General features: G+C 40.7%; 1 protein-coding gene and 3 non-coding genes across 4 annotated transcripts; 2 read left to right on the top strand and 2 right to left on the bottom strand.

Annotated features, from left to right (window-relative positions):
• Nucleotides 1-3,357: 3,357 nt before the first annotated feature.
• Nucleotides 3,358-3,429, bottom strand: TRNAC-GCA (transfer RNA cysteine (anticodon GCA)). The gene has a single exon. It is a non-coding gene; the product is annotated as a tRNA-Cys (tRNA).
• Nucleotides 3,430-5,332: 1,903 nt separating this feature from the next.
• On the bottom strand, nt 5,333-5,404 carry TRNAC-GCA (transfer RNA cysteine (anticodon GCA)). Its single transcript has one exon. It is a non-coding gene; the product is annotated as a tRNA-Cys (tRNA).
• Nucleotides 5,405-7,030: 1,626 nt separating this feature from the next.
• RPL23 (ribosomal protein L23) lies at nt 7,031-12,196 on the top strand. The gene is made up of 5 exons (XM_063300496.1): nt 7,031-7,125; nt 8,156-8,239; nt 9,471-9,599; nt 10,654-10,767; nt 12,072-12,196. Exons 1-5 carry the CDS (start codon nt 7,113-7,115, stop codon nt 12,152-12,154), a joined length of 423 nt encoding a protein of 140 aa, XP_063156566.1. The 5' UTR covers nt 7,031-7,112; the 3' UTR covers nt 12,155-12,196.
• Nucleotides 9,265-9,398, top strand: LOC134498141 (small nucleolar RNA SNORA21). The gene has a single exon (XR_010068007.1). It is a non-coding gene; the product is annotated as a small nucleolar RNA SNORA21 (small nucleolar RNA).
• Nucleotides 12,197-13,341: the final 1,145 nt, after the last annotated feature.

Below are 13,341 nucleotides of genomic sequence, written 5' to 3'. Positions count from 1 at the left end.
TTCTACATAAAAAACTATGTGCAATGTAAATTGGAAATTGTAGAGGAATAGACAGTTGATTGTTCCACTAAGTTCCTCTTGAGCAATGGCAGGTTGAACTTGAAGCCATTCAGATGTAAATGGAGGGAGTTTTTCCACCCATTCAGACTGTTGTAATAAGTGGTTCTCTCCATGTATTCAGTATCTTTTGTTGCTAATATTAATGTATAACAACAACCCTTTCTTATAGAAGATATATCTGAATACCAGCTAGCTAGGCTTTCACCAGAACATCTGCTGTTCACCCAATTATTTTCAAACTGTGTCCTTTCCTGGTTTGGCCTTTGCACAGATTTTTGTTTACACACTCCTGTACTACCCATTACCACTACCATCTTCATGTAAACGTAATAAAAATTATAGCCTCCACCAATTTGGACTTGAAAAGGAAGTATTTGTTGAGCAAACAGTCTTCTTTGCTCAGGCTGTTCACAGGAGTCAGAAGCATCATTGAAAGAAATATAACACACATACTTACAATGTAGATAAAGTAATGGAATCATTGTCCAGTTCTGACAAGAAACTTGACTTTCCTAACCTGAATGGTCTCCAGATGTACTGAGCTACAACTTCCATAGCTCTAGGTCCTAATTCTGCTTCACCATATTGGCAGCATACTCTTATAGTAAACTATATAAAATAATGCATTGCAGAGTGCATAACTACAGACTGTTTCCATTAAAACAGCCAAATTCCCTGCCATGCACAAGCTTATACTGCTTAGATGTTATTTTCCCATAACTATGAAAGTGGTTGTGCTTCCCATAACTATGGAACAAGTTGTGCTTTGAATTATTAGGAGAGTTCACAATTGCATAGTTCTCCCAAGGAACACTGTTGAAAGGTGGCTCACTCCCATTTATAGAAACTGGCAACACTGTGAGTCTTTCCCTACTTTTGAGAGCATTCAGCAGAACAGATACAAAGGCAGGGTAGGGATCAGCCTGGGGTCAGCGAATTTAATGTCGGTGTTCTCTGCCAACTCAAGGATGTCTTTCACTCAGCAGGGGTGAGAACCTTATGTAAATTGTTAACTTCAACTTCAATTTCACAAATGGAGAAGATATTTAGAGTATCTTAAAGGACATTCTCACATACTGTATATCTGAACTATTCTCACATACTGTATATCTGAATCACATGTGGCACTACATGTGTTATCTGAGAATAGCAACTTAATACATTCATGTTAGAAGATGTGTTTAAAGGCATCAGCTATAAACAGAGAATAACCTCAATTCTGTTGTTGTTTTTGTTTTACTATACCCTTGCCTCCTTCCACGGAATTGACTGAGTGGGATGGTCCAGTAGCTTCAATGATGTGACAGTGAGGCTGGTGAGAACATAAATGCCTGCTAGGGTCACTCTTGCTGGCAAGGTCAAAAGAGGAAGGGTGACAGTGAGAGGTGTCCAAAAGTGAGAGTGAAGCCAGGTGAAGCTGTGCAAGTATGAGTGAAGTCAAACTTACTTAAGAGAAGGAACTCCAAAATCAAACCCTGAAGAAAATAATGGCGTATCATTGCTCTGTTTTTACCAAGAAAAGTGGACTGGTGTTAACATTAGATGAATCTGAGTGGCAAGTTACAGAATGCTCCTCTAGGTATTGAAGAAAAGCACAAAACTTTCATAGGTAAATCTTGAGAGAATGAAATTAACAGACCAAAGTTGCAAGCAAGCCTGGTCAGTAACGGTGTCAATCCTGTCATCCATTTCAGGCTTCTGTGGACATGGTCACTCCCCTCCTGTCTGCAATCAGCCTTGACTGCCACCATGTTGCTTTTGACTCTCTAAAGACCGGTGCACTGCAGCGCTGTATTGGTAGTCCTTCAGATTTGTACAAGATGGAGAGCTGAATCTTTCAGTACGGAAGTTCCCTTTGTGTTACTTTGGCAACCCTGCACCAGCTGTGTGCAAACAGTATATCACCATTTGGGACATCCTCTGTGGAAGAATCATTGGCCAGTACATTAAAATGGTGCTCGGTTAAAATTATGCAATAGCACTAGACTGCTCAGTCAACAGTACTGTGACAGCTTTAATTCTATGGCTGTTAATGGTTTTAGCAGAAGGCTGAAACAGTACATTGGTGGACAGATGGGTCAGATACCCCCTCCTCTCCACCTCCTCCAGAGGAAGGCATTTGTTTCCTATATGACGGAAAGAAAAGGAAGGGGAAGAAAACCCTAAATAAACATGCAGTTTGTGTTTTATCTCCCTTCATGTCTCTGATCTATTTCATGATTGTGATATTGCTATTATAATTTATTTTATGCAGCAGATGCAGTCAAAATGGAGCCTAGGAGGAGAGCACAGGCAGGAGACCAGAGATAAGGGAGCCCTGCAATCAGGCCCACCCGGGTCCTAAATCAATATGCTGCTTGACCCCTCTCTCTTCATGATTCCGATCTATTTCATCAGGAGGAGGAGGAGGAGGAGAATTATTTTATGCAGCAGATGCGGTCAGAATGGAGCCTAGAAGGAGAGAACAGGCAGGAGACCAGAGATAAAGGAGCCCTGCAATCAGACCCACCCTGTTCCTGCTGAAGTGCCACGACCGGTGGATATTTTCCCTGTCAGCTAGGAGAGGGGGCGTTGAAGGCCCAGAGCAATTGCTTATCCTGCAGTTCTGGGGAGCCACCGCTCCCTGGTGGACGCAGAGGGAGCTGGACCCTTTGAAAAGAAGAGGAGGACACCGGGGGATGGCCTTTTTCCTCCTGTGCTGATTATTGCTTTGCAATTCACCCAGATAGTCGTTCTTACACTTCACATAGACAATTTAACACGCGCGTAAGAAAGCCCAGTTCTTGCACGTAAACATTGCAGGCGCTAAATGGCAGCCCAGAGGAAAGAAAATCTGCTTCTGTAAGCGCGCGATTGTTCCTTTTCATTCTTCAGTTCGCACCAAAATTATCCCGCCCTGCCGCCGCCTCCCGCGCAGGGGTTGCTCCGGAGACGCGGCGACGGAAGGGACTCACCTGGCGGGCGCCTTTCCCTCCCCCGCCTTTACTAGGCCAGAGAAAACGGCAAGGAGACAGAGGGAAGAAGAAGCTTGGTGCTGAGGGATTAATTATTTCCACAGTTCAGAAAGGAAGCCCGATTTGACACTGTAAAGCCCTTAGAATTGTATATACGTCTAAGATGTCCGGAGATTCCTGTTAGGCAACGTGTACACACAAGCTGCACGCAGAGCTGTTACTTCCTCCCTGAATGTTCCACAAGATGGTTCTGCGTTCTTTTTAAGTTCTGGTCGGTGAGCATTATTGCTCGCTGTAAATTTTAAATGAAGTATTAAAAGAAAAGCAAAGAAAAAAAACGAACAGGGGGCACCCGGATTTGAACCAGGGACCTCTTGATCTGCAGTCAAATGCTCTACCACTGAGCTATACCCCCTCTTCCGCTTTCAAATCTGCTATAGCATTCTTTCAAGGGAAGGAAGCCAAACTACGGATTCCATTTTACAATGGGATTGTTATAAATCCTGTTAATCGAGAACAGTTCATCTAAAAATTAACATAAACGCTTAACAGTGGAATTTATTCTGGCAGTTGCACTATTTGCCTGAAAAACCTTTGCTTTTTCTCGGATCACAAATATAGAGGGCTTTTTGCATAGTCATGATAGGAAAGATGTATGTATAATAGGGTGGTTGTTGTGGGGAAAATAGGAGGAGGAAGGAGTATTAGGTATGTTCACTGTCTTGAGTTATTTATAAAAATAATAAAGATGAGATTAAAAAAAAATTAAATTGTATCATTTTGGCCCAAGGCTATATGTATATTCTCTCCTTATTTATTCAACCTATATGCATAATATATACTGACAGAACCTGGACTGGAAGATGAGCATGATTTTAAAAGTGGAGGAAAAAAATATTAATAACCTGAACTATGGTTGTGACACTTCTTTGATAGCTGAACATGCAAATAATCCAATGTGTCTGTAGCTACAAAGATCAGAATCATGCAGACAGTGGTTTTCCCTGTGACACTTTATGGAAGCAAAATTTGGATTTTGAAGAATCAGGATAGAAAGTGTATTGACATTTTTTAACTTTGCTGTTGGAGAAGACTCCTGAGAATACCATGGATAACCAAGAAAACAAACAAAAGGATAATCGAAGATATCAAATCAGAGTCCTCACTCAAGGCGGAAAGGACCAGGCTCAAATTATCATACTTTGGATACATTATGCTAAGACCTAGCTCTCTAGGGAAGTCTATAATGTTGGGAAAGGTAGAAAGAAACAGATGACTAGCAGCAAAATAGATGGACTCAAGTACACAGCAATGGGTGTATTGGAAGACATGCAGGAACAGATTGCGGACACATCACCCCAGGGAAAATCTGTGTGGTCACTAAGAATCAACACCAACTTGATGGCACACAATCAATCGATCAATCAACACCCACGCCCCGCAAAACACCGTATCTCATACAGTGTGTGTATGTGTGTGTATATATATATATATGTATATATTCTACACACATAACCACACACACATGCACGTCTCATATACAGAGAAGGTGGCGGGAAGAGACTTCTTGGCGGTGGAGTGGGAGGGGCGGGTTGTCAGCTCCACCCCACCGCACCCCCCTTTCTTTTGCAGGACGACGGCGCTGTTGCTCTCCGTAAGCCGCTTAATGCCGATCACCCGGCATGCCTGCTACTCTCCCAGCCGCATGGACTGGATCGACCAATCCTTGTCCGCGGCGGAGGAGCACGTGAGCGTGCTGCGCGAGGCAGCCCTGGCTTCGGAGGCAGAGAGAGCCGCCCCTGGCACGGAGGGCTTTCTGCAGGAGCAGTCGACAATTTGACGCGAGAGAGGGAGAGAGAGAGAATTCGTGTCATACATGGCTCTCTGCCCTCCCGTCTTGTCTACGATTCATCTGGCATCGCTGATGGTTTGGCTTAATGAATGTTATCCTCAGGATGACAGAACTGCACCTCGACTCTCGACATCTGGATTAGTGATACTGAGACGTATAGATGCTGGCGTGGGGTCGTGATTTGTTACTTTGTAAATTTAAAATTGTAAATTTAAAATGACTAGTAAAGCCTGATTTGTCACTCTAACGCATTTAGAGCTGCATGTACGACACAGATCTCCCGTGATTCATGTTAGGCAACTTGTACACATTAGCTCTATGGAGCGTACGGAGCGTCCATGAAGATGTTACTGCTCCCTGAATATTTCATAAGGTGCTTTGCGCGTTATTCCTAAATTCTGGTCGGTGAAGGTTACCGCTTGCTGTGAATCTTGAATGGAAAGAGAAGAAAAATAAAAAGACTCACAGGGGGCACCCGGATTTGAACCAGGGACCTCTTGATCTGCAGTCAAATGCTCTACCACTGAGCTATACCCCCTCTTCCGTTTTTTGTTTTGGTACAGATTTCCCTCAAAGCAAGGAAAGCGAAACCACAGACTCCTTTTTGTAATGGGATGTTTACGAACCCTGTTAAATAGTGCTTTGGACACTACTGTAATCCACAAATTAATATAAACGTTTTAACGGTGGAATTTATTTTGGCAGTTGCATTTTCTGTCTGAAAAACCCTTGCTTTCCCTCCGGTCACAAATCTATAGAGCTGATTTTTTTGCTTAGTGATGATAGGAAAAATCCATACATCACAGTATTTTATATACATATGATTTTGACGACTGGGGAAGGCAATGGCAAACCACCCCGCTATAGTCTGTCATGGGTCAGACATGATTCGGTGCTTGCACAGGGACCTTTCACCTTTCACATGATTTTGACCATTCAGGAAAGGCAATCATTAAAAATGTAATTTCTCAAGACTGAACCTGAGAACTGGTAATGGATGTTGGATTGAAACGCTCATTACACATCCTGTGAGGAGGGCGTAGGATTCCTCATAGGATTCCATAGGATTGGGCGTTGCATTGTAAAAATCATCTGCAGCCTGGTGCTCTGAAGACGTGTTGGCTATATGTCCCCCGCCAGCATAGCAAATGGACATGATGGGGGGGATGGTGGGAACTGTACTCCAATACACATGGAAGGTATGGGTTCTGCCAATTAACCTTCTTCTGACACCTTAACAAATAACCCACTTACTACCACTGACATTTTCACTGGTTATGATCCACCTTAGATCCTTCAAGTGTAGTCCTGAGAAGAGAATTATCTATACACACAGCTATTGTTGGGGTGAAGGAAGAAAATGAGGAAAATAATAGAACAGATAGTGGGATGGTGAAAATTATTGTACAGCTGCATTTTTATAGTTTTTATACACTCTCACCATGGATGATTAGTTTACAGTTCAATGTATCATGTTAACCCAAGAGTCTGAGCTGAGTAAAGCATGTTCAGTTAATTATGGGAAAGCATGCTAATGCAATCCAAATGCATTAGGCAGCAATTCATTTCAATGTAAGGACGATATCACGCCTAAACTGCTGTTTAAATTTTGGTCAGCCTTTAAGCTAATCCTGTCTCATTTCTTCCTTTAACCATTCTTTCATTTCCCTCGTCTCCCTTTCCAGATCTCTATTAAATTTTGTACAATAGTAGCTCTGTTGAACTTCAAGCTGTCATAAGAGTTTGCCCTATGTTTTGCAAAAGATTGACTTATCTACTCTTTTTGAGACTATAAATAGTAATATGAAGTTAAATCCACACGTGTTTAAGAGCACTTTTATTAGGATTCGAATCATAATTAAGATCTAATTTTTTAAAAAATGACCGATTCATTTTGGATATGCTTTTTTAAAATAAAGTTAAGCTCGGTTACATGGGAATACGCCCCATTTAATCAGTGGGGCGTTCCTTTGAGTGAGCATGTACAGACTTAAACTGTACTATTCAACAAAGTCTGGGATTTTAAAAAAATCCCTAAAGCCCCTCTTCGACTAACGTCACCTTTAATACTAATTCGTTCCATTAGTATTAGCTTAGGGATTTTTTTAAAAAAAAGGTAGGGATTATTTTATATCCGGTTTCCGGCGTTCACGTGAGAGGGTCATCTCACGTGACATGGGTAGTTTGGAAGCGTATTAGTTGTCCCGGCAAGCTTTGCGCTTTCTTTCTCCCGGTGCTTGTCGAAAATGTCTAAGCGAGGTAAGGCCTGTTGAGTCGCGAGATTGTCTGGGTGGGAATCCTCTTCCATCGCTCTAGTTTGGGAAGATATTAGGGTCGTTCGATCGAGAATTATTGATGATTGAAGCTTAGCTATCTGACGAGCTGGATATTTCCGAATACATGACTCAAAAAAATTGGGGGGGGGTTGTGGGATTTGAGGAAAGCGTTGCAGAGGGTAGGAAGGAGAGAAGTTGATTGGAACGCAGTAAACTTGTATCTTAGTTTAGCTGCTTTAGCAGCATTCTATTGTATTGTATCTGCAACATAATCTTTTCCAGATGGCGGGCTCCAGAGATCGAACTGTAATCATCCTCTTCCATAGTATAATAGTTGGAGGCCTGCCGTAATAATAGGACAAAACTAGTAGGCTTGGTCCTTTCTATGTAAAGTGCCTTTAGCAGTCATGCTGCTGCTTCAAAAAGTTATAATCTGTATAAAATACATTCATATTTACATATTAGCTGTTCTACATTTTGGTTATTTTCTTTTGGGTTTGTGTGCGGGGTGTTATTTTTATTACAGTTCCTTAGATTAGTATTTCTCAACCGTGGCAACTTTTAAGATGTAGCTTAAAGACGCTGGCTGGGGAATTCTGGTAGTTGAAATTCACATATCTTAAGGTTGCCATGGTTGAGATACACTGCCCTAGATCTCTGAGAGGACAAAATGAGTGATTTATTCCTGCTTTGCCCATCTGGGTGGTGAGTGATATGCAACACCACCACCATCCCCTGTTTTTTCTTTTAAAGAAGAACCACAGTGTGGAGATCGCATAGGCTTCAGGGAGCAGTAGAGTAGTTGCTTAACTAATACGATTTTTCGAAGTGTTAGAACGGCAATTAGCACAGAAAGTGTGAAAGATGAATAAGTATGCAGGGAACAGTGATTTCCTAGTAGATGAAGGAAAAGTTTACCTGTTTTTAAGACTCAAAAATCAAAACAGGTGGTAGATTTTGCATATTTTGATTGCTTTAACAAAACTACTCTTCATCCTTGGCCTTTATAATAGGACGTGGTGGTTCATCTGGTGCGAAATTTCGCATTTCACTTGGTCTCCCCGTGGGAGCTGTTATCAACTGTGCAGATAATACAGGTATATCTTAATTGGGTACGTTTGAAAAAATAATTCTGGACAGCAAGTCTGGGGGTTTTCTTAAAGCATTTTTACACTGTTCTTTAGCCAAAGGGGCTCCCAAAATCAGCTTACAAGTAAAAGGGTCCAGACTCAATCCCTTGATTCAAGTGGGGTGAGAAAGGCAGCGTAGTCAGTCCTGAGGTACGTGGGAAAATGCTAGTTTTAATATCAGTCTCCTAAATACCGGGTTGGTAAATATTTACGCTTTGCAGATAACTGCAACATTTATGGTAGGAGATCAGACTTAGTATTTCCTCTACTTCTGGACTGTGGAAGATATTTCTGGAATTGGATGTGAGAGCTTTTGTTTCTCCACCGTGAAATACCCTAGGTGGTAAACAATGTACTGTATAAATTAAGAAATGTCCTTTAGTTCAATTAGTTACTGCAAAAATCTAGGTCAAACCTCTTATTCTTAGATAGAAATAAGTTTTTGTGGATTATTTTTACTTTCCGTAGAATGGAAATATTCCAGAAAGTGGTTGAATTTGAACTGGGTGATGTTTGGGTGGTTTATTCTAGCAGAAGTGGAAAATATACAGGTTAATACCTGGGAGAGTTACTTCTTACACTGAGAAAAGGGTATCAGTTATCAAAACAGCAAACATGCAAATTGCCCTCTTTTACACAAGAGTGGGGCAGCCAGCCCTCCACACAGAAAGAGTAAGAAATCTTTATTGTGACAGGATAGAAATGTGCCAAATGAAGCAGACAAGAGTTTTGCATTTTAAAATTACCCATATATAGGTGTTTCATTTGAAAGTAGCATACTTGCTGGAATTCTTGTAGCTCTTGCCTTCCTTCTAATACGTATCAGAGCTTTTCATTCCCTGGATTAACATTTTACAGTCCAGACTGCTAGGAGGGAAATCTGACATTACCCCGGTCCAGTTCAGCTGGAAAGAACAATCTTAAGAGTTCAGTTTTGAGCCATAGCAGTCATGCTAAAAGAACAAGCGACTCAAACTAGAAGCAGTGAGTTTTCCCTTCAAAAAGCACTCGTTGGGTCTTTTTTCTAGTGGCCCAGGGAGTTGTCGTGGAAGGGTAAAGAAATAGCATTACTCTTGGGTGAGGTGACGGCTTGTGCTGTTATGCCTCAATCGGTGATGCCACAAAAAAATTGGAGAGAAGGTCTTTTGAACTTTGGCACAAAGTATTTATTAATAGTGACGATTCCGTTATTTCACAGGGGCCAAGAATCTGTACATAATCTCAGTGAAAGGAATTAAGGGGCGTTTGAATAGGCTGCCAGCTGCTGGTGTCGGGGACATGGTAATGGCTACTGTCAAGAAAGGCAAGCCGGAGCTGAGAAAGAAGGGTGAGTGATGGAATAAACTGATGTATTGATTCACAGCCTTGTTTACATTACTATGGGACTGCAAGTTAGAGAAAAGCAGTTTGAAGAAAGTGCTGTTAAGATCTTCATTATTTATATCTAATATTTTCAGTATTAAAAGTAATTAGAGGTGGAGGGTTGGATGCAGACCTAGTGATCTTTGGAGTAAATCCATTGATGGGATCTAAATTAGTTGTGACTTAACTATAAAGGTTTTTTGCTCTGTGTGATTAACCTTGGATGGAATCTAGTTTGGGTTTATTTTAAATTAAGTCATTGACTCAGATTGTGTTTCCATCTTCTGAATTCATATATTCTAGAAAAACGGAGATATTTATTTTTCCTTTGGGAAAATCAACCTAAGCTAATGTATCTACTCTAAGTTAAGTTTTAGGAGAATAGATTAATTTATGCCAGAATAGGAGAATATAATTTATGCCAGAAACACTGTACTCAGTGATGCAAATGTATTCTATCTATCTCCCTTAGACTACAGCTCCCAGAGTTCCCAGCAGTATGGGAGCCGGCTGAGTTGTAGTCCGTAACAAAAGGTACCAGGCAAGGAAAGACTATTCTGTTTTCCAAGTTGCACCAAAAAAGGTGAATAGTGTTTGTAGTAAAATAAAATCATATACTATACTGTAAAGTTCTGCCTATTAGAAATTTTGTTTGGGCATCAGAACCATGGCTAGGGGCTTGAGAGATTATCTCTCCAGAGTTGAGCATTTTTTAAATCCTGTTAATTAAATGGCAGATGTAAGCACATACTTAACCACTGCTGATACCAATAAGGCATATAAAATTTAACACTACCTGGAGCACGTTTTTGTTTTAATTTTCTGTGATATGTAAGCATTTTAAGGATTTTACCTTTTATATTCTATGCTGCCATGGCATGTATCTTGATAAGGCTGACCTGATTGTTTTTTAGTTGCAGCATGTCCTTCTTTCTAACTGAGCTCTAAGGAAACTGATGCTTGATTTCAAACCCAGGTGTTGCATACTTAACTACTGATTCTGAAACTCTTTTTCATAGTGCATCCAGCAGTAGTGATTCGTCAACGGAAATCATACAGGAGAAAAGATGGGGTGTTCTTGTATTTTGAAGACAATGCAGGAGTGATAGTAAACAACAAAGGAGAAATGAAAGGTAATGCTGCTGAGATGGACCAAAAATTTAAAAAGAATAACATATATTTTGCTTCTAGCTAAATTCTTCATTGCCTGTATCAATAGCTTATCCCGGGGAGCTAGAGAATTGCAATTCACAGGACAGTTATTTATCAGTCCTTAATATTTACAACTACAGAGGATCCCAAATGAAATGAACTAGTTGGATCTCTTCCAGTCTGGATTCATGCCAGGACATGGGATAGAAGCAGCATTTGTTGTCCTAATGCATGACCTGCTTAGGGACCTGGAGGGTGACAGCCTGTCCCTCTTGGTTCTTTGACATTTCAGTGGGTTTTGATATCATTGACCATGGTATGTTACCTCAGTCAGTAGTAATGGAGAATAAACAGTTAAGCTTGTGGTTGCTCCAGCATGAGATGTCTCAAGGCTCAGCTCTTACCTGTTTCTATTAAGCTTCTGTAGGAAGTTGCTTCTGTAGGAAGTTGGGAGAGGTCATCCATTGGTTTGGGATGAGGTATCATCTGTATGTGGATGATACTCATTTATACATCACTATCCAGATTGCTGAAGGTGCTGTAGAAATACTGATCCTGTGTCTGGAGATTGTAAGGGTCTGGACAGGCCCAGACAAGCTTAAGCTGAATCCCAACAGACACAGTTACTTTCTCCAGGAATATTCTGGCTCATTGACAGTTCTAGCTGTTGCTCAGGATGGGGTTACCCTCCCTCTGAAAGAACAGGTGTGCAACTTGGTGGTCTTCCTGGACTTAGAGCTTTGCTGGAGAGCAGGCAGGAGCCTTTGTCAAGCTGGTGTGTTGCAGCCCTACTTGGACTGTAATGTGGTGTACATGGGCTGTCTCTGAAGACAGCCTGGAGACAAGATGGTACATAATACAGCAGCCAGGGTCTTGGTGAATGGATGTCACTACAGCAGTGTAACTCTGATTCTCTAGTCACTACACTGGCTGCCAGGAAATTTCAAAGTGCTGGGTTTGAGCTATAAAGTTCTGCATGGCTTGACTCGGTATACCCGAAGACTGTCTTCCAGATAACATTTGCTTGGTCCATATGTGCAAGCTGGGAAGAGATACAGACATTGAAAGGATGTGGATGCAAGGCAGTTCTTCTCTGGAGTGGTCCCATGCTATGGAATGACTTAGTGAAATGTACTGGACACTCTCCTTAATTGCTTTCCTTAGAGCCATAAAAATAACTTTTTTTTTCAGCAGACATTTGGTGATTGATCTTTAGTACTGTTTTTATGATGGTGTTGGGTTGCTGCTACTAAGTAATAGTTCTGGTTTTTCTTTATTTTTCCAGGCTCTGCTATCACAGGCCCTGTAGCCAAGGAGTGTGCAGATCTGTGGCCCAGAATTGCTTCCAATGCTGGCAGTATTGCATAAATATATTCTTTGTAAAAATCAAATAAAAATGGTTGGCCCAAACTTTTGTGGTGTGAATGTTTTCCATATTGTAGGGAAGGAAAGGAACATGTTCTGAATTGGCTTGGATACTATTAACAACGGAATACTGGATCACAAAACTCATACACTGTGGATGTGCTGATTGAATAAACTGGTGCAAATCCATTTTGATAGATTTTGCAGTTCACTGAGTATCCTTGGGCTCAGTTAAACATAACAGGATGTTGTAAAGTTAGAAATAGGTGAAGGAAAACCGTGTTTGTCTAATCTTACCGTTCAATGATAAATTCTTGTGATTCCTTCTTTTGGACATACATTACTTTTTGCAGTTGTCCGGTGATGTGCTAACTGCTTTTGAATATACAGTTTTTAATTGCTTGCCATAAAATATAAAGTTCTATAAAATTCTATTAAGTAATTTCCATTATTTTATGTGTATGTTAGTCACACTATTGCTGTGATCCATTAAAGACAGGTTGCAACCCAGCTGTGAGTCCTAATTCCCCAGGTGAATAAATACATTTTTGTGGAAGGCATATTCCAAGGTTATACAGGCAATGACACTGCTGGCTGGGCTGTCTTTTCACCTGTGTCAAATGTGCTTATATTGCAGAAGACTGTTGTTAAATACTGAATAAAGTTCAGGTGGTATTTGAGCAAACCAAATGAAGTTTAACATAGTTATACCCACATGATCTTTTTTTTTTAAATGCTGAGCAGCTAACCAGTATAGGATAATAAAATCATAAATGGGTCTTTATGCATCAGAGTATCAAACTATTTAAATTGTGCACCTGTTCACAATGCGTGAATGATTATCATACTGTACAGTACATAATCTTTAGAGTGTTTTAAATTAAAGGAGAAAAAAAAGCACCCAATTTGAACCGCAGTCAAATAAGCATCCGTGAAATATATAAAATTAATCTGGCAATAATTCAGAAGGGTGTATTGTACTTTTTTCTACGCACCATTTACGCTATTCAATTATTCAGAAGTGGGATCTTAAGTCTTCCAGCCTGACTCCCAGTGATTTCACAGACATACACATCCATGTATGAAATCCATGAAATACAAACTGGCTTGTTACTCATTTCTTCTAGATTACGGTACGATTGAATGTTCCACAAAGATATCTGAAAAGATTGCTCTTGCACTGCAATTCA

Source organism: Candoia aspera, chromosome 4, assembly GCF_035149785.1.
Source record: "Candoia aspera isolate rCanAsp1 chromosome 4, rCanAsp1.hap2, whole genome shotgun sequence".
Lineage (NCBI taxonomy): Eukaryota > Metazoa > Chordata > Lepidosauria > Squamata > Boidae > Candoia > Candoia aspera.
The sequence above is the reverse complement of the archived record's forward strand: the minus strand, read 5'-3'. Positions and strand labels throughout refer to the sequence as shown.